The sequence below is a fragment of the Chiloscyllium plagiosum genome, unplaced genomic scaffold (assembly GCF_037043375.1).
Source record: "Chiloscyllium plagiosum isolate Xiang-an unplaced genomic scaffold, Cpla_swu_hap1 HiC_scaffold_13, whole genome shotgun sequence".
In the NCBI taxonomy this organism is placed as follows: Eukaryota; Metazoa; Chordata; class Chondrichthyes; order Orectolobiformes; family Hemiscylliidae; genus Chiloscyllium; species Chiloscyllium plagiosum.
In genome coordinates, this window is record NW_028270151.1 from 14077436 (window position 1) to 14098883 (window position 21448).

A 21448-nucleotide genomic window follows, 5' to 3' on the forward strand; every position below is an offset into this window, starting at 1 on the left:
TTAACCAACTCATTTGTTACGTAGTCCCCAAGTTGAGACTTTGATACCTGGTCAGACTCTAATCTCAAACATGCTGAATATAATTTTTTTAATGTTCTCTATGACCAGATTTACAACATCCTTCTGTATTCGTAGCTCAAGAATGCATCCAGCCCATTAATCTGTCAGCTGATCTAATAGTATTGAAGGATAAATGTGAATAGTATGTTTCATTTTTGTGGTAGTGGCAAATGCTAAGTGTGGATTTCATAATCAATCTTATTCCCTAATTTATGTACACAGCATACCACTGTAAATGTGTAGACCCGTGGCTAACAAGAACAAAAAAGACTTGCCCTGTCTGCAAACAGAAGGTGGTGGCATCTCAGGGAGAATCAGATTCTGAAACTGATGATGTAGACAGCAGCCACGAAGAAAATGATGATGCCTCTGAAAACACACCTCTGCTGAGATCTTCACTTGCCTCCACCAGTGCGCATTCCTTTGGTACCATGTCAGAATCTCGAGCTCGCCAAGAAGCAGTGGAGTCATCAGAATATGAAGAGGAGGAGGAGGAGGAGGAAGAGGGAGAAAGCAGCGATGCTGGGGACGGGGTCAATGAAGAAACAGTAGTTCAGATGCAGCGGGAAAACCCTGAAGCTGTTGTCGGAGAGAGGGGAACCAGAGAGTCTGCCGCAATAGTTTGATTTAGTTTCCTTTTCTCTAAGAAAAAAAACATGAAATCTGCACACCCTCAAAACAATGTGTCAAAATTAAAAGTTCAGGAAATTTTTCCATTTGCTTTTCCACATTTTATCCATTGCAACTTCACAACATATATATGCAATTTTTTGTAGGGATTCAAAATCTTTCACAGCTCTTTCTTCAATGTCGCTGCTAGAATGAAGTGCGGCAGTCATTCATAGATTTTTGGTAATCCAAGCAGCACTGGGTTTTCCCCAAAATTGCCGCTACCCTTTTTGGCACTATTGCATTTGGCACTGCTGCCAACGTGTAAAACTGTTACATTGATCGCCCAGCCATGGTGGTTGGGTTCAACATCTAATTCAGATACTAAGCGAATGACTTTAAGGAAAAGAAATAACTTGAATATAAAATGGCTGAATGACACTGTTTCTTTGTAGAACGTTTAATCATGCATTTTTTAAATCAATATATATTCTACATCAGAAACGAAGAATCCTACTAATTGTTTCAAATGTAAGTATACCTTGTTTTATTTACCAAAATCAAATTTATTGAAGTTGAATTCTCAAGTCATTTTGGATTTGATTTTTAAATGGAGCGATTCTGTATCTGGTTTCAGTTATTATAAATCAATAATAAAATTACCCAAAGAATTAAGATGAATTTACATTTTAAAGGCTAATTTTTTTATTCTGCATTGTGTGTACACTTTAAAATAAAGTTGGAAGCTATAATTTGGATTGCATTTATCAAGTAAGATGCAATAATGTAAAATATTTAGTTACAATTCCAAAGTATGATTTTTTTTTTTATTTGAGCTACTTGAACAAACTATTGTCATTCTGTTAGATCACCTCTACAGTTGTACGTATGCACTGTGTCCTGTCATGGCGCATAAAGAAATTCTTAAATGAAGATGATCCTTTTAAAAATAGATATAATAGAATTAACTTCGAAACTATTGCATGCGATTGTGGTGATGGTGCTGATTTGGATATGACATGATTTTCTAATAAACTATTATGAAGTTGTTTTCAGCAAACTGATATGTATGACACGAGGGATATAAATCAAAATTCACATTGGAAACACCCTATAATTGAAGACTTTTTATCTCCTGCACCTCATTCCTGATATCTTAAAGGGGGACAATCTATTTTTTTTAAAGTGACAATTAAAATCTAATGTGACAATTCAAGTGCTAGAAGTCAGGACTAGATATGATCTACATTATGGGCCACAGTAAGTTTCCAAATGCAATTTTTAATTTTAAATAGAGACAGTTTGATTATGTTCTTGGGTGTCTTTTGTCCATATAGTCCAACCGTATTTTAAATATACAGACATCCATTATTGCAAAGTACTTTTAGGTTTCCTGCATTAGATCTCGAAACATTTGATCCTAAGTCTTTTAGTAACACCTTGCCAACTCCTTACAAGTTTTCTTTTCTTGAATGGGTGTTGGATGTGCTTCTGAATGTTAACAAATGATTGAGTGTCTTGTTCTACATAAAAATGTTGGCATGTCCCATTCGCTGCCAAAATCAGTCCTTTACCTTATTATTGGGGATTTGTTCACTGAGCTAGCATTCTAACTTCCAGCTCAATTGAATTTCTGTAAATTTGCCAACATTATCTTGTAAGGTTGATCAGTGTGTGTTCTTGGATCAGATGTTTATCTGTTATCATTTTGTTTTGAATATTGAACTTTGAGACTGGGAACTGTAGGGATATAATACATATGGAAGGAGGAAGAGCATGGTGATAAATCAATTTGAAACAGTCAACCAATCTCTAATAACTTTGCCCCTCAAACCTAAAACTGACCAAATTCTGAAGAAATGTAATAGTTTTATAGCTTTCTTGTAACTTTATGTTAATTGTAGATTGAGATGTAAAAACTTTATTATTCTTGGAGTTATCAGTTAATATTTGGCACATTAACATTGAAGCCTGTTTACCTAATGTGACTTCATAGAACTGAGTTTAAAAATTACCTGGTTTTACCCAACAAGTTTTAGAATTCTGACATGTTATGGAATTATCGGTATGATCATATTCACAAATGTTACTTTGTTTCTGAATGTTTCCTACTTAAATTGTCTGCTAACCTTTTTTATATAGTGTTTATAAACACAGGATGACTCAATTGTGACACTGCTGCAAACTGATGAATTCATTTATGAAAATAATGTTGACACGCATAAAGATGATCCCTTTCATGAGCTGCTGCAGTGCTGTCACAGAAATATTATTGGCCATTTTAAAAAAAATGAAGAATTTTGTTTTCTGTTGGAAGACACTACATTGCTGTTCTACCACATGGCTTGCTGTGCCTCCCAGAATGTTTGAGTGCAGGGATTGTTTAGTTTGTGGGCAGTCCAATTTTCATGTGACTAAAATCCATAAGAGCTTTAACTGTGGTACAGATCTTTCCACTTGGGTACATTTAACTACAAGTACAGGAGTCTTGCACTGATCAGCTTCACATGGTTGAAGTGTACTTGTCACTGTACTTCATAATGTTACTTTATCACTTAATTTGATGCACAGGGATCTAATAGGTTGTATAGTTTAGTTTGTTGTAAGGATGTTTGTAAATTTATTCCATTCAACCAATTTTGTATTTTAAACTTGTACTTTTTAAAAAGTACATGACTGTTGGAAGTGTGGCTGATTTAAAAGAATGTTTTGTTATTCCATCCCTCCATGTGATATCCATTTTTGGAAACATTACACTAGGTTTACTCACCTGAATATAATTAAGGGAGTGTGTCTAAAATTTGATTTAAGTTTAAATGGATTATTTAGATATTTCAAAGCATTAATACAAGAGTTCTGAATTAAGGTCTTTATAAATGCAGTAATAAGTGTAAATAGAACAGCACTCCAATGCTATAATACAAATGTATCTAATTCTTCTATATCTGTTCTTTTCAAATAAAGCTAAATTGATGCGATCATTGAGGATTAAAGGACTCTTGTTTTTAGTGCACTAGTAAGTTTGATTTAAGGTCATGTCTTTTTATTGTAATTGCTGTTCATCCAGCATTAGAGTTTAAGAAGCAAATGTGTTTTGAATAAAACCTATTGATAAAATCTTCCATAGAGCAGGAAGATAGTGCTGAATTAGGGTAATTGAAAATCATTTTCTCTCTATTACTATGTTTGGTAAAATTAGCCAGGCTTTTGAAATTGCTACATAATGACTTTTGCTGGCTAAATAATAGGTCTGCCCAGTCAGTCCTGTTTGTGAATTCTCACAAGGTAGAGGTGTGGGGGAACTGCCAGCCAGGAGGCAATAATAGGGAGATGATCAGATGAAATGAAGTTAGTGACTGTAGTTGATAGTTGCTGGAGGTGCCATGGTCCATCGGTAGAGATCACAGAAAACCGACGCCACCTTCAGTCCTTCAATTTCTCATAGGTTTTGGACTCTCCATCTCCATGGCAACACTCACCTGCGATCACAACCAATGTCCAGAATCGATCCCAGGTCCTGAGTGTTGTAAGGCTGCAGTGCTAACCACTGTGCCACTACAGTATCCAAACCTTTTCATAGCTTCCAACAGTTCTAGGGAAGATCACCTTACTTGAAATATTAACTCTGATTTTTAGATTAGATTAGATTAGTGTGGAAACAGGCCCTTCGGCCCAACAAGTCCACACCGAACCGCCGAAGCGAAACCCACCCATCCCCTACATTTACCCCTTACCTAACACTACGGGCAATTTAGTATGGCCAATTCACCTGACCCTGCACATCTTTGGACTGTGGGAGGAAACCGGAGCACCCGGAGGAAACCCATGCAGACACTGGGAGAATGTGCAAACTCCACACAGTCAGTCGCCTGAGGCGGGAATTGAACCCGGGTCTCTGGCAGAGGGTAGTGCTGCCAGAGGAAGTGATGGAGGCTGGTATGATTACAACATTTAATAATGTCTGGATGGATACATGAATAGAAAGGATTGAGGGGATATGGGCAAAGTGCTGACAAATGGGACTAGATTAGTTTGGGATGTCCAGTTGGACCAAAGGGTCTGTTTTCTTGCTGTACATCTCTATGAATCCATTCATTGCAAACACACTTCTTGCAAGTGGTGGGAGCAAATCCTCTGATCTCCATAACCCAACACTAGTTTATCTACAATGATTGGTAATTAATGCCACAATCTAGTGCCTACCTCTGCATCTTGTTCAATGATACTTACTACAAAAGAATATGAAACAGCAATAATAGGTACATGTTTATGCTCCTTTCAAGTCTTCTACCCTATTTGCACATGTGGATACTTCTGATGTCAGTTATTACACACCTCTGGAATATGTTGGGACTTGAACTACCATGGTACTGCAAGAGTCTTCAATCTTTGCTTATCTTACTCTACCTTTAAATCCCTTATCCCTCATCCAGCTTTCCCCTAACTGAAGTGGAACAGTATTGAATAAATTACTGATGCCTAAACTATCTATTGGAATTCTTGTTATTTTTTAAGTCTTCCATTAGGTCTTCCATTGTTTCTTCGATGTTTGTATTCATCTAATCCCCTGCACCAGACTGTTTCCAGTGGAGAGGAAGTAGGAGAAGCACATTGGAGTATAGTTAGTGTGTTAAGAGTGGTTGGCAATAGGAGTCACCCCTCTGCGTTAGTTAACTGCATCATTCACGAACTAAGAATGGGCAGCACGATGGCACAGTGGTTAGCACTGCTGCCTCACAGCGCCAGAGACCCGGGTTCAATTCCCACCTCAGGCGACTGACTGTGTGGAGTTTGCACGTTCTCCCCGTGTATGCGTGGGTTTCCTCCGGGTGCTCCGGTTTCCTCCCACAGTCCAAAGATGTGCAGGGTCAGGTGAATTAGCCATACTAAATTGCCCATAGTGTTAGGTAAGGGGTAAATGTAGGGGTATGGGTGGGTTTCGCTTCGGCGGGTCGGTGTGGACTTGTTGGGCCGAAGGGCCTGTTTCCACACTAATCTAAGAAAGAAGAAAACAATTACAGATCAGTTGGCATAATATCCCATAGTAAAGAAATTGAAGACTGATTGGACAGGGTAAATAATCACCTAAAACCCATCTTCAGGGAGAGGCAGCATGGATTCATGAGAAAGAAATTCAATGATTGTTAGGTATAACTTGTAGGTAGTGGACAAGAGAATGTCTGCTGTATGTGTGGACTTTGTCAAATGCTTTCTCAAAGTCCCACATGTGTCTTAACCAAGGTAGAGGCCCACAAAATGGAAGGCAAATTACTAACATATGGGAAATTAAGTGACAGGTGACAAAGATAATGGGTAGGAACTTAGTGGCATGATATGACCAGTAGTATCCCACAAAGGGCCTCACTTAGCACATTTTGGATATGACTTTAACAACTGTGATAAAGCTAGCACCAAATATGTTACCTATTATTTACATTATGTTGGAGCTATACAAATCACCACTTGGGATTACTGCAAGTAGATCAAAGCACCATATCTTGGAGGGACTACAATGAGAAGAGTTCTGGAGAATTTGCAAAGTTACAGGTAATTGGATTGGAGGTTTCCATACAAACAGGGAAAGTTAGTTTTCACTGATCAGGGATTCCAGAACTAGGGGGCATTAGTCAGTAAATTGTCAAGAGGTATGTTCAGAAGCACTTCTACAGTGGTAAAAGTTTGGAACTCTTCATAAAATTAAATTTCTAATACCTTTTGCTCAAAAAAAAGAGTCAGAGGCAGCTACAGGGAGTTAGGCCGCATCAGTAATTTCACAATGGTGGCATAGGCTCACATGACCAAATGGCCACCTCCTAAAGCACCTACCTGCACCCTCAACCGGTTCTTAAAAACCTAGCTGTTTCCCTGCCATGTACATATGCATTTCTGGTACCATTCTTGTAACCATCCCTCTTTTATAGTGTCAACCAGAACACTCATTTAATAGAGAGAAAACACTTTTTTTAATTCTGAAGGCTTTCTTAAGTCTAACTATTAGGCATTTATAAAGTTGCAGTACAAGCTATTTGTAGACCAAAGTTACAAGGGTTCAAAGATGTACAAAAAGGATGAGTTTGCTTTTAGATATGCAACTAAATTGTTTAAAATCAGAATTGAGAATTACTTTTGAAGCCCAGAAAAATACACATTCAAGAGTTTGTGCTTCAAAAGAACACAATTTGTTTATAACAAGTGATGCATCAGTCATACTTTGTGCATGCATAAATGTGAAAACACTAACCAAAAAAAAAAACACCCCCTGATAAAAACATACAGCTGACATTTGGTTGGAATAGATTTATTTCATCTGTCTGTAAACAAGGTGGTTTAACAGTTATGGCATTTTGTAAATGCATATTAAATCAGATGAGTTAGATTGTATCCCAGATGTAACAAAAGTGCAGGGAAAGAAAATGGACAAGTCAGCAACAAGAATTTTTAAATCTGTACATATTTCACAAGGCCTGAACATTGAGTATATGCTAGAATAACGTCCCTAAGGATGTGCCGTTCAACTGAAAGCCTTGCAGCAGCAGTTAAAATCCATCTCACAACAGCAACAGATCAAGTCTCTATGCAGTATGGCACAGGATACACAAACATTTGCAAAATAATTTCACAAGACAGCCAAGTGTGATTATTCCAACCAATACCATCTCCCGTTTTATTCATGTGAATACAGCAAGTTTATAATTTTTTGTTTGAACGGAACATAAGTTAGTACCGTGCTCAAAACAGACATTTCCACAGATTTCAAAACTAGGAGCACAAGGCAATTCTTCCACAGTTTCCTTCTGCAGCATGGGCTCACCAGGTCTAATGCATCAGTACCCTCGATTTGAAAAAAAATTTTAAACAGTGAGATTTTCTATATAGGAAACTGCCACCCACAGACAAACAAAAGCACTGACCAACCAACATTCATGTTGAAATTTGAGTATATTCATCCAAATTGCCAATGCAGTACTGAGGAGTGGCAGTAATCCTTTACAATGGCATCATACAGCAGTCTGTCCTCTTAAAAATCCTCAAGCTGCAGCTTAATTGGTCCTATGAAGCACTCAAAACTGGACACTCCAGATGTTTGGGATATCTACTGTCTAAAATGGCAAACTTTATTAAAAAGTTAATTTACATTAAAAGGAGCTGGCAAAACAACATTTTTAAGTGCCTGAGCTATTGCAAAGATGGAATGTCCCTGGAGATTAAACTGATCAAAGTCAGGATTGTGACATGTCCATGGGGAGGGAAAAAAACATTTAATACACCTGGAGCAGTTCTGCAATTACACCCATGAAGTCAGAATGCACAAGGTTTAATACTGTTAAGCATTCATGTTAAAGAGACTGCATCTACAAAACTGATGCAAAGTTGTCCATTTGACATGTAAACATGTAATGAAACTGAAGGAAAATCCAGAGATGTTTTCACAATGAGAATGTGTAATGAAGGTATAAGGAAAGCATAAACAAACATTATGGCAATCAGATAATGGATGCAGATAACCTCCCAACATGTCCAAACAAACAGGAAGACAAGATGAGCTCTGCAATGTCACAGAAGCGCTGACTCAGCAACACTTAAATCTGAAATTGTACTACCAGCACCTCCTTTAATTTTTACAAAAAAAAGCACTTCAATGGGGAAGTGGAAGGAGACAGAATAATCAGAACCTGGTTTGGTGACTTTGGATGTCTCTAAAATGATAAAACAAAGCAATGCCCAGGCTTAGCAAGTCAGCCCTATTTTTTTGCAACAATATCAAAAAGTAATAACATGCATATCACCATTTAGGTATTGTGCTAATGGTGCCAAAACATGGGATTTACTTTCCATTACACCTACAATGTTATTACAATTAAGTGGTAAGGGACAAAGAGAATAAATGTGATCAGAAGTAGATAAACTAAAAAGATTCTACCAACTAGTCTGGTAGCACTGCCAATTCAACTGGGTGGTGAGGATGAATTAGTTGCTAGGTAGATGGGAAGAGGCTACTTAGTATCCAGAATTCCTCAGGTATATGACAATGGTAAATGTTTTCTTGTTGAGTACCCCTCCATGGACTCTTTTCCCATGACAACCAATGCTGGAGCACAAGGGAGAAAAAAAAATGAAAATTTAAACTTTCCCCACCAATACAGGGATACGAAGGAGACATGAGTTCACATCCCACAACCCTGCATTGCTATTATGCTTTCTGTAACTTCAATGTGAAAGAGTAGGTGACTGCTAAAAGGAAACTTTAATAGCAATTTTTTTTTTTTTAAACTACTGAATAGGAATTCTGGCTAACTAGAATCCAGATTCTCTCAAGTATTTTGCCATTAAGTATGCCTTTTTATTGAGGAGTCCTCCGTGGGTCCCTTCTTTTCCCATTACAAAGACCAAGACTGAAAGAAAAGAGGAAAACATTTAAAATTAGTCATGACAAAGAATACATGGCTTTACAATAACAAGTTATATTTTTACAGTAAAAACAAAATGTCTTCCATAAACCTTTACTGCAGTAAAAAAAGTTTTACTCAAGTTGATTTAAAACAAAATCTCAACTAGGCAGGTAGAGTCCTATATACAGCATGGAAACAGGCCTTTCATTCCAACTCATCCAGTTTACCAGCACTTGGCCCATTGGGTATATGAATAAGTAGTTTAGAGGCATTCAAGTGCCTTTTAAAATGTTGTAATTGTCTCAACTTCAGCTCATTACATATTCACACCACCCTCTCTACATGAAAAGGTTACCCCTAAAAAGTTTCTTTTAGAATTTTTCCCTTTCACCCTCTAGTCCTAGATTCCCCCACCATGGGAAAATACATGTCTATTTACCCTATCCATGCCACTCATTATTTTATAAGCCTCCGTAAGGTCACTCCTCAGCCTCGGACACTCCAGGAAAAAACAGCCCCAACCCATCAGCCTCTCCCTACAGTTCAAACCCTCCAAAAACATCCTTAGAAATCTTTTCTGCACCTTTCAAGGGACACAACATCTTTTCTGTAGCAGGGAGACCAGAACTGCACACAATATTCCAAAAGTGGCCTAACCAATGTCCTGTACAGCTGCAACATGACCTAACTCCTGTACGGAGTACTGACCAAAATGCCTCCTTCACTAGCTTTATCTACCGGTGACTATTTTCAAGGAACTATGCAGTTATACCTAAAGGTCTCTTTGTTCAGCAACACTCCCCAGGACCTTACCATTAAAAAAGGTGTACAAGTCCTGTTCACATTTGCCATTTCAAAATGCAGTGCAGCACATCACCTTTAAATGAATTAAGCTCCATCTGCCACTTAAGTTCATTGGAATCTTGATCAGATGGGCCATTGTACAGAGGTAACCTTCCTGGCTACTACATCTCCAATTTTGATGTTATCTGCAAATTTATTAACTATACCTCATGTTCACATCCAAAAATCTGACGAAAAGCAGTGGACCCAGCACCAATGCTTGTGGCACACCAATGGTCACATGCCCCCAGTCACCACCCTCTCTTCTACCTTTGAGCCAATCCTTCAGCACAATCCCCCACATTAAATTCTAACATTCAATGCAATTTTGTTAAGAGTTTATGATATTGGTCAAATCATGATGGAAAATAAGTAACATGCAAATACCTCTACCTCAATAGTCTTACTTTAAACCACTACAAATTTATCAAAATTAATTTAAGTAACCACATCAAAATAAACAAGGAAAATGTACATAAACTGACTGCCATATAATTCATTAAGTCTTTACATCCTAGTTATGTACTAGAAAGGCAGTTTTACAAAAAAGTTCTCAGCTAGTATACAGGGCACAGCAAAACCAGAACCAATTCACACAAAAACCAATTTCCCAAGCATAGTCCTGATCATTTTGGCCTTAACTGAAACCTTTAAGTTGTTGACCAAGAGAACAAACCTCTTTAGAGAAACTTGCACTGTATTCATGAAGTAATGAATAAAAACATTAGATAGATACTTTCACCTCTTCAATTCATATACATGATATACTACATCAGGGCAGAAGCAAGCTGATAGGGAAAGTAAAAAACAAAAGTATAGAAAGTAAAAAAAAAAAGAGTATAGAAAGAAATAGAAATTCCAGAATACACACATATCTACCACAGGCGCTCTCAATATTTATTTTTGGCCATATAATGTTGGTCTCTTCTTGTTGCTAGTTCACCACAGTTAGAAGAGAGTGTGGCGCAATCTTAAATCAGAATCTTTGTAGCCTCTGTTAGATGCAGGTGCAGCATCTCTACATAAATGTTGAATATTTCAAAAGGTCTGCTTTTATAACTGCTTCTGCATTCTTTGACCAAGTAACTTTTATTTTCAAAAGATGTTAAAGTATTCAAGCATGTTAGAGTTTGGACTTATTGATCCATACTGACCAAGCTGGCCCAATTTAACAGCTTCAAATCTTGCTGCTTATTGCTACCTTCTCTATAATTGCACTAATCATGAATGGAAAACCCTCCAAATCTATTAACATTATTTCAGGTAACTAGCCTAATGGAGTGTAATCAAAGTTGATTTTTAAAGTTATGGATTTGAAGACTAAGAGTTCCTTTGTGACTCAAGAAATGCTGCAGCTTCACTCCAGTTAACTGTCTAGATAGTTCAGCATAGCAGTGGAAGAGAAAGGCTGGTGATAATATTAAAAGGGAAATGTATCCATAACCAGTGTCAACATAGATTTTAATTATGTCCAATGTATGCAACAGGGGTTTAATTTATTGATAAGAGTCAGCAGATAACTACACAGATTGATTACCTTGAGACTTGGACTATCAGTAGACAGGCCAAAACACTGCAGATTAGATTACTTACAGTGTGGAAACAGGCCCTTCGGCCCAACAAGTCCACACCTACCCACCGAAGCGCAACCCACCCATACCCCTACATTTACCCCTTACCTAACACTACGGGCAATTTAGCATGGCCAATTCACCTGACCTGCACATCTTTGTTACTGTGGGAGGAAACCAGAGCACCCGGAGGAAACCCACACAGACACGGGGAGAATGTGCAAACTCCACACAGTCAGTCACCCGAGTCGGGAATTGAACCCAGGTCTCTGGCGCTGTGAGGCAGCAGTGCTAACCACTGTGCCACCGTGCCGCCCACAAATAATATTAAAGTATAGAATTATTTAGGAAAGGATAGAAGTATTGTATTAAATTCAATAGTCAAAATAAGAAAGATCACAGTGGCTACAGTACATGTTTTGCAGCTTTTTCATTACAGCAAAAAAGCTACAAATTTCTGGATTAAGGCAAGTGGTTAACATGAACACAGGCAGAAAGTATGTTGCCTTCAAGTTTTTCTTCCAGACACTAGAGGAAGAAAAAAAAAAAATGTAATTTTAAGGAGCCCCAAGAGTTGGACAATATTTTGCAGTTCTCTAGGCAGGACAAAGTATTAATGCACTGCAAGCACAGTAGGGGCAAACAGGAACATAACCAAGGCAGCAGCTCAAATACCAGTTCAGCATGTCTGCTGCTGGAATATTAGGTACAAGTAGGTCTTTCAGTGACCACTTCCTGCCCTCAAGAATGGTGTTTCACCATTCAGTCAAAGGGGAGTATTAACTCCCTCGACTACATTTGATGACAACCCCAAATACCCCTGTCTACCAAAAACAAAACTGAAATGGCCACCTGGTTCCAAGCTTTAAGAATTTTTGGCTCAAGTTGGAGAGAAAAAAAAGAGTTTGCTGACATCAGCACGAATAGTAGCTCAAACTTAAAAGGTTGTGCTCCTTTGTACTAAACATCTTCAAAGAAAATAGCTTTGGCTTCAAATTATTTAATCATTAAAAATTAGAGTAATATTACTGTGTCCAAATACAAACTTATGCAAACAACTCTTGGAGCACTGATCCCATCTTGATAAAATCTGTACTACACCCATCTTTTGGAGTACAGTACACAACATTAAAACTCATTAAAAGTACTGCATTTCATTTTAAGTATAAAACTATTTAGGGGAGGATAAAGTATATGTACCTTTGGGCAAGATGAAACTATGTACATTAAAACACATTCAAGTTCATCTTTCTATTCATTACCTGTTAAAATAGGAAGTTGTTTTTTTAAAAAGGATGGAGCTGAAAACATGCTAATTAAATGGCAACTCCCAATGACTCACCTACAGTGTACATGCAGATGTTAGTCATTGAAGTCCCCTTTATAAATGGCAGCATCTGTGGAGACAGAAGCAGAGTCAACATTGAGTCTTGGACGACTTCAGTTCTGAAAAGTCATACCAGAGACTTTAAACGCAACTCCATTCTCTCTCCACAGATGATGTTAGACCAGCTAAGTTTGTCCAATGTTTTGGTTTCAGATTTCCAGCATCTGCAGTACTTCACAAGTGTTCAAAAAAGTGGAATGAAAGTGCTTCCCAAAGCAGGGCTTCCCAAAGTAGAGGGTGTGAGCCGAGATTCTAGGGTCGTGGTCGGAGACTGCAAACAAGAACTTCAACCAAGAAAACTGATGCTAGATTTCCAAACTGGCCATGGTCCAAATGATAATCTAGAAATCGGTTTACACTTCAAGAAAAAAAAATTACTTTATATGCTTTTAGACTGTCCTTGTGAATACCCCATACCACTATGCTAGAACTGTAGCTATCAAAACATCTCACTAGGAGTTGCTCCAGAGCAATTAGGGAAGGGCACCCTAAAATTATGAACTCCAACTACACTCCTACCCACCTGTTGTCTCAACAAAATCACCCGTCCTTTCAACTGTAATGCATGCTCAACATTTCCAAGAAAACCCCTTCATCCTAGAACTCTACCTTCAAATAAGTTTCAATAAGTACATCCAGCCCAACAAAGTACTGCGTGCTGTGCTGTGCTGATCCTTTAAGTATCTAACACCCGACAAAGTTGTGCCAAGGCTTCCCTACTTTTATATTCACTTATAAAGGACAGTCCATTTGCCTTAAATCACTGTACTTTATGCCAACTCAATTTTACAAATGGTGGCCACTGCCCTCTTCCCTGCAGCATTCTGTTGCCTCCCTTCCCTTAAATATACTGTTCTGCCAGACATGAACAACGCAAATTTCCTAAATTATACTCACCTGCCACATTTTTACTGACTTTTCTATCTATTTTTCTTGGCAGATTCTGCTGACTTGCTTTTCCACCTACCTGTGCATTCTGCTCAAAATTTGTTAGTGACCTGGATAAAAGGGAAAGTGTGTATGGTATCCAAAGACTAAATAGTAGAGGTGCCAACATTTGTAAAGTGTCACTCTATAGTTTGCCACCTTCAAAATGCCCCATTTATCCTAAACCTGGTTAGATAGAAAATCTCTTATTCATACTAATACACTCCAAATTCCATAAGCTCTAATCTTTTACAGTAACCCTTAATGAGATACCCTATTACAAATTTCAACCTCCAAGTAGACATCTTTTGGTCACCCTTGATTCACCCTGCTCATTACATCCTTCAGCACTAGTTCAAAAAAACTTTACATTGCACAAAGAAAGTCAACTGATCAGATATAGATCAGCACGTAAGATAATCAAAGTTAGATAAAGGTGGACAGTGAGCCTTTATCCTCAGATGGTGATGGTTAGCATGAGGGGACAGGCCTATCACCCCTCAATTTAAAGCTACAGGATAGTTGTCAGAGGTAGTTCCTTTACTCTGTAGTAGGGGCGTGGAACACTGACTGCAACAGTAGTAGACTTGCCAACTTTAAAGGCTTTTAAAATGGCCACTGGATAAATATATGAATGAAAGTGGAATAGTGTACGATAGATTGGTTCCACAGGTCGGTGCAACATTGAGGGCCAATCTGAAGCCAAAGGGCCTGTGGTGTGCTGTAATGATCTATGTTCTAGGAGGAGGATTTGGTCCTGCTATTAACTCCATCATAGTTAGATTCCAACAGGATACTAAGGAACAGATAGGGCACTAACTGCCCTAAAAGAGTTTCCAGCTTTGTCCCCCTTCTCTCTTGAATAAAGAGGGGTATATTTTGGTTTTCCAATCTATTGGAGCATTCCAATGTGGAAGCAGCTACTTCTGTTAGGACCAGTGAAAACTATTTGGTCTGAGGGACCTATGTTTAGTCCTGGTCATTTGCTTAATACATTTTGTTTTCATGATAACCCCTCTTCCTTTGCTAATTTTCTAGTAGAAAAGGCATTTTAAATCTTTTGACAGGTAGAAAGAGTTGAAGTGGGCACTCAGTACATGTGTTAACTCATTATGCAAATTTGAGTCAACGCTCTAAGGAAACCATTCATTTCACATTCTTGCCAGCTGCACAGTAATCCAGGCAAGTCTCATTCCTCATCACCATCACACCTCCAAACACTCCTGCAGTTTAATCAAGTTTTGGTCTTTTTGAAAGAGTTAGTTAATGGGCTTCCCCACTTCCAATACCCTCAATTGAACATAAGAACTAGGAGCATTTTTAGGCCATCTAACCAGTCAAGCCTGCTCTGCTACTCAATAAGATCACAGCTGATCTTTTCATGGACTCAGCTCCACTTACCCCACCCTCTCACCATATCCCTTAATTTCTTTATTGTTCAAATATTTTAGTTTTAAAATCAATTTACTGGAGTATCAACTACTTTATAGGGCAAGGAATTACAAATTTTACAACCCTCTGGATGAAGTAGTTCTTCTCAATTAGGTCCTAAATCTGCTCCTTCTAATCTAGAGGCTATGCCCTAGTCCCAGTTTCACCCACTCAGTGGAAACATCCTCTCTACTCCTTATCGGACGTGGGCATTTAGGAGAGTTTACATGTTAGAGGATTATATTTGCAATAAATGCCATTGGTTGTAAATCCTAATCAGATCAAATGGATCGGTTGGAGAGACAGTTAGAGGCAATAAAGGAACTTACAAGAGCAAGGTGGTGATGTGATGGATGGCAGTTATAGGAAGGGAAAAGAGTCACAGATACAGCCACATAGATGGGTTGACTCCAGGAAAGCTAAGAGGGGTTGGCAGGAGTCTGTGGCTACCCCATTTCAAAACGAGTATGCCATGTTGGAAAATGGAGGGTGATGGATTCTCAGGGGAGTCAAGTTTCTGGTATCGAGACTGCTTCTAATGCAATGAGGGGTACATCGGGTTCCAAGAGATCAATTGTGTTCAGGGTGTCTCTAGTTTGAAGTATACACAGATGTTTGTCACCAGCAGCGGAAAATCAGAATTGTGTGTTACTTCCCTGGTCAAGGATGTCTCAGAGGGTGCAGAATGTTCTCTGTGGGGGGTGGGGGTCACAACCACCTGATGAAGGAACAGCACTCCGAAAGCCAGTGCCTCCAAATAAATTTGTTGGGACTATAACCTGGTGTTGTCATTTTTAAATTTTGTATACCCTGGTCAAGCTACCCATCAAATCTGCTCTGTCATCCAAATCATGGCTAATGTGTTACTCAGCTCCATTCTTGGGCTTTTTCCCTAGAACCCTTATTCCCCTTTAAATCAAAAAAAAAGGAACTCATGTCAACACGCTGACTTATTGCCACAGAAGGTTGTGGAGGCAGAGTGTCACAGATTCACCACCCTGGTTTGAAATATGGGAAGGTGCAGATCAGAAAGATTTCAAGCAGGAAGCTCCCTTTAATGGGTTGATATGAACATGAAATGGTTGTTAGTTTTGCAATCTAACATTGGTATTTTGTTAGAAATGTCATCTGACAACTTATTACAGACAGAAAGTATTCCAGGCAGATTGAGATGCTACAGAGGGGAAAGCAGAGGCTAAATGTTTGCAGGAAGGAGATGACCAGGATTTGACTCAGTAAGTCACTGATGTCTGGGCAAGTTGCTGACAAAACTCAAATCTTATTTGATGGTGTCTGCCATTTTAAATTTTTTATTGCATGTTTGACCACTTCGTATTTAACAAGGTAAGTGTGAATTAAAATTATGGGAGATGGTATACAGACTGTTTTGTTCACCCTTACACATTAGAAATTTAAAACCATGGAATCTTGTTCCTTTATTCTTTTAGTAATTACTGGGTCAAATCCTGGAATTTCCTCCCCTAGGGCATTGTGGGTCTACTATAACACAGACTGCAGCCATTCAGGAAGGCAGCTCAGCAGCACCAGAGGGCAATTAAGGACAGGTAATAAATGGTGGCCAGTCAGTAATACCCACATCCCACTAGTGATTTTTTTTTTAAAAAACTGAACAAATGTTATGGTTCCTAATACCATTCAACTCAAACTAAATAAATGCTAAAGAAAAGTTCTCTAGCTGAGCTACCCAACACAAGGTCCCAAACCCCCTCCAATCTTGACATGGCAGGAGTCAGGAATGCAAACAAAATACTTGACATTACCTTCAGTGAGGCCAACTACAAATGTGACATTATTTGCCTGACTAGTACCTCTAAGCTACTGGAGTATCTACTTCCAGTATATTATGCCCGTAGGACACAAAGAAATCTTGGTAAGTTTTTGCAAAGTATGATCAAAAGTTCCAAGGACAATAAACAAAACAAAAACAATACGAACATCAAGTCACAGATCTGATATGGTTAAGAACCCCCACCTATCTAAATTTGTTACCATCCCACTCAGCAGGGTGGCAAAACATCACCAGAAAAACTGCAACTGTGCACAAAGGCAGTCTAAAGTAGAGCAAACTAGTGACAGGTAGTTACCCAATACCCACATCAAGTAGGGCAGACTAAACATATGCAAGATATACATACAAATCCACAAATCAGGAGGTAAGTATTTTATATTAAGTCACTAATCACTAATCATGAAAGCTTATCCTGTTCATAAGAAAATACCTGTGTCTTCAACTCTATTCCTACTAAACTGATGACCCAAACTTCCCCTTCTGATTCCCACACTGACAGCTATTAACAATTTTGTACAGAAGGGCACAGCATCTGAAGCAACACATCTTGGGGCTCTCTTTTCCCCCCCACCATCTTACTGCTCAGAAGTCCAACCCTCAACTCCAATATCCCTGTAAACCATTGCCCATTTCCAACTTTCCTTTAATTTGGAAGGCTAGAACACATTAGAGGATTAATGACTATCATTCCCAAAACTCATGTCTAAATGTTCCCAGATTTTCATTCCTGCCACACAACCAAATCAAATGGCATCCTAAAGAACTGCAAACAAGCTCTCTTTATCCTTCTAGTCTTCTCTGCATCCTGCAACACAGCTGATCACACTACCCTCCACCACCAACCATCATGCTGCTGTTGGGAATGATGTTACCTGGCTTCATGGTTATCAAAATGTATTGGTTCTAATACTTTCAGTACTTCCACCAATAAAAACAAGTTGCTGGAGTAGTAGTAATGGGGAACAAAGTAGCAACTAAGCAAAGGAATAGGCACTTTGCATCAGTGTCAAAGTGGAAGAAACTAGCTGTGTACCAAAACTTCAACAGTCTGAGGTCAGAGTGTAGTAGCCATCACTGAGGTGGTGGTGCTGGGCAAGCTGAAGGAGGACAGAAGGTGGATAAATCACCCAGACTGGATGGACGGAGGCACTGGTAGTGATCTTTCAAGAATCACTGGAGTCAGGGAGGATTTCATGAGGACTGGAAAATGGCTAGTGACCCTATTTATGGAGGAAGGGAAGACGACAGCAAATTACAAGCTGGTTAGCCTGTTTCAGTCATTGGTAAGCTCAGAGTCTGCTAATAATGGAAATTAGTTTGTATTGGAAGTGCATAACAAAATAGGGTGGATCAGCAAGGTTTCAAGGTGAGACCATGCTTGACAAAATCAGTTAGAATCTTTAAGTAAAAAGCAAGTTAGACAATGGACAGACTGTGGACATATTTAGATTTCCAGAGGCCACTGACAAAGACATGCACAGGTGGTTGCTAAAAAGACAAAAGCCCACGGTGTAAGGAGCAAGGTACTGGCATGAATAGAGGATTGGCTGATTGGCAGAAGAGAAAGTGGGAACAAAATGGGTTTTTCATAGGTTGGCAGACTAGTGGAGTTTTTTTTGTGGGGGGTGGGGGGAGGGGGGGGGTGCTAGGACCACAACTTTTCACATACATCAATGGAAGAAAGAATGGAGGGCATTGGTGCTAATTTTGCAGGTGACAAAGATGGGTGAAGAGGCTGCAGAAGAAGGACTTACACAGGCTAGGAGAGAGTGGCAAAGTATGGCAGACTGAATACAATGTGGGGAAAATGTCAGGTTATGCACTTTGGTAGGGAAAAAAAAAATTGTAGACTATTTTCTAAATAGGGAAATACTTCAGAAACCTGAAGCGCAAATGGACCAGAGTCTGACTTCACAGTTGGCAGTTAGCAAAGCAAATGCAAATTTGCTTTCATTTTGAGGGGACTAGAGTACAGACGTACTGTTGAGGCTGTATAAAGCTCGAGACTACTTTTTGGAGTTGAGCAATTTTGGGCCCCATATCAAATGGATGTGCCAGCTTTGGAGGGGTCCAGAAATGGTTACAAGAATGACCCAGGGATGAATGGCTTGAAAGTTGAGGAGCAGTTGAGGACTCTGGGTCAGTACTCCATAGAGTTTAAAACTATTTTGAAGGGGGAAAAACAGGGAAGGATTCCTTGCAATTTACAGAATACAGAGAGAGGCTTCAAAAATGTGGATGTGGAAATGACATTGCCATGAGCAGGAAAGACCAAAACCCCAGGACAGCCTCAGAGTGAAGGGACAACCCTTTTGAAGGGAGATGGTGAATTTATTCATTCAGCCAGAAGGCGGTGGAGACCAAGTATCTGAGCATGTTTCAGACACAAAAGATAGGCTCTTGATCAGTAAGGCAACCAAGAGTTAAAGTGAGAAGACTGGAGAATTGAGTTGAGAAACATAATCAGCCACGATCAAATGATGTAAAACCTTGATGGGCTGAAAATGCATTAAGACCATGTGATTAGGAGACTTAAACCAAAGACCTAAGCTCTTAATTTCTATGCTAAACCAAGACATCAAAATTTGCTCAAAAAGGTACAGTTCCAAATATCTACAAATCTCTCAACTGACCTGGTAAATCACTTGCTTTTATGAACATGCAAGTTTCTATTAAAACAAATGTTTAAGTAATTTTAAATTGCAAATATGCAACAGTTGTAGGTCCAACTCTACACAATAGAAACTCTTACACAAAACCACAAAATTAGGCACCTGGAACTCTAAACAACAGTTAAATTGAGAGATAGACACAGAATTTCTTCACATACACATGTAATAGAACATAGAACATAGAAGAATACAGCGCAGTACAGGCCCTTTGGCCCTCGATGTTGCGCCGATCCAAGCCCACCTAACCTACACTAGCCCACTATCCTCCATATGCCTATCCAATGCACGTTTAAATGCCCATAATGAAGGAGAGTCCACCACTGCTACTGGCAGGGCATTCCATGAACTCACGACTCGCTGAGTAAAGAATCTACCCCTAACATCTGTCCTATACCTACCCCCCCTTAATTTAAAGCTATGCCCCCTTGTAATAGCTGACTCCATACGTGGAAAAAGATTCTCACTATCGACCCTATCTAAACCCCTAATCATCTTGTACACTTCTATCAAGTCACCCCTAAACCTTCTTTTCTCCAATGAAAACAGCCCCAAGTGCCTCAGCCTTTCCTCATACGATCTTCCTACCATACCAGGCAACATCCTGGTAAACCTCCTCTGCACCCGTTCCAGTGCCTCCACATCCTTCCTATAGTATGGGGACCAAAACTGCACACAATACTCCAGATGCGGCCGCACCAGAGTCTTATACAACTGCAACATTATCTCAGTACCCCGGAACTCAATTCCTCTACCAATAAAAGCCAGTACGCCATATGCCTTCTTCACCGCACTATTTACCTGGGTGGCAACTTTCAAAGATTTGTGTACATGGACACCAAGATCTTTCTGCTCATCCACACTACCAAGTATCCGACCGTTAGCCCAGTACCCCATCTTTTTATTACTCTTACCAAAATGAATCACCTCACACTGAGCTACATTGAACTCCATTTGCCACCTTTCTGCCCAGTTCTGCAGCTTGTCTATATCCCGCTGTAACCTGCCACATCCTTCCTCACTGTCTACCACTCCTCCGACTTTCGTATCATCCGCAAACTTGCTCACCCAACCTTCTAACCCCTCCTCCAGGTCATTTATAAAAATGACAAACAGCAATGGTCCCAAAACAGATCCTTGCGGAACACCGCTAGTGACGGCACTCCAAGATGAACCTTTGCCATCAACTACTACCCTCTGTCTTCTTCCAGCCAGCCAACTCCTAATCCAAACCTCCAACTCACCCTCAATGCCATACCTCCGTATTTTTTGCAGTAGTCTACCATGGGGAACCTTATCAAACGCCTTACTAAAATCCATATACACCACATCTACTGCTTTCCCCTCATCCACCTCCTTAGTCACCTTCTCAAAAGAATTCAATAAGGTTTGTGAGGCACGACCTGCCCTTCACAAAACCATGCTGACTATCCTTGATCACATTATTCCTATCCAGATGTTCATAAATCCTATCCCTTACAATTCTCTCTAAGACTTTACCCACAACAGAAGTGAGACTCACCGGCCTATAGTTACTAGGGTTATCCCTACTCCCCTTCTTAAACAAGGGAACATTTGCTAGCCTCCAATCTTCTGGCACTACTCCTGTAGACAACGAGGACATAAAAATCAAGGCCAATGGCTCTGCAATCTCCTCCCTTGCTTCCCAGAGAATCCTAGGATAAATGCCAACAGGCCCAGGGGACTTATCTATTTTCACCCTTTCCAGGATTTCCAACACCTCTTCTCTA

At 39.4% G+C, this 21448-nt stretch overlaps 2 protein-coding genes across 3 annotated transcripts in view; one reads left to right on the forward strand and one right to left on the reverse strand.

The window, feature by feature from the left end:
* rnf13 (ring finger protein 13) overlaps positions 1-3647 on the forward strand; it is a 264854-nt gene extending 261207 nt beyond the window's left edge. The window contains exon 10 of the mRNA XM_087993332.1: positions 283-3647. Within this exon, the coding sequence (XP_087849458.1) occupies positions 283-686 (404 nt within the window). The 3' untranslated portion in view covers positions 687-3647. The remainder of the gene's footprint in view (positions 1-282) is intronic.
* A 3304-nt stretch (positions 3648-6951) lies between these two features.
* LOC122556207 (profilin-2-like) overlaps positions 6952-21448 on the reverse strand; it is a 61510-nt gene continuing 47013 nt past the window's right edge. The window contains exons 3-4 of one of the 2 annotated variants that reach the window (XM_043702759.2): positions 12816-12870; positions 6952-9062 (exon numbers count right to left, since the gene is read on the reverse strand). In XM_043702759.2, the coding sequence (XP_043558694.1) occupies positions 12836-12870 (35 nt within the window). In that variant the 3' untranslated portion in view covers positions 6952-9062; positions 12816-12835. The remainder of the gene's footprint in view (positions 9063-12815; positions 12871-21448) is intronic. The other variant, XM_087993333.1, reaches the window with a different exon arrangement.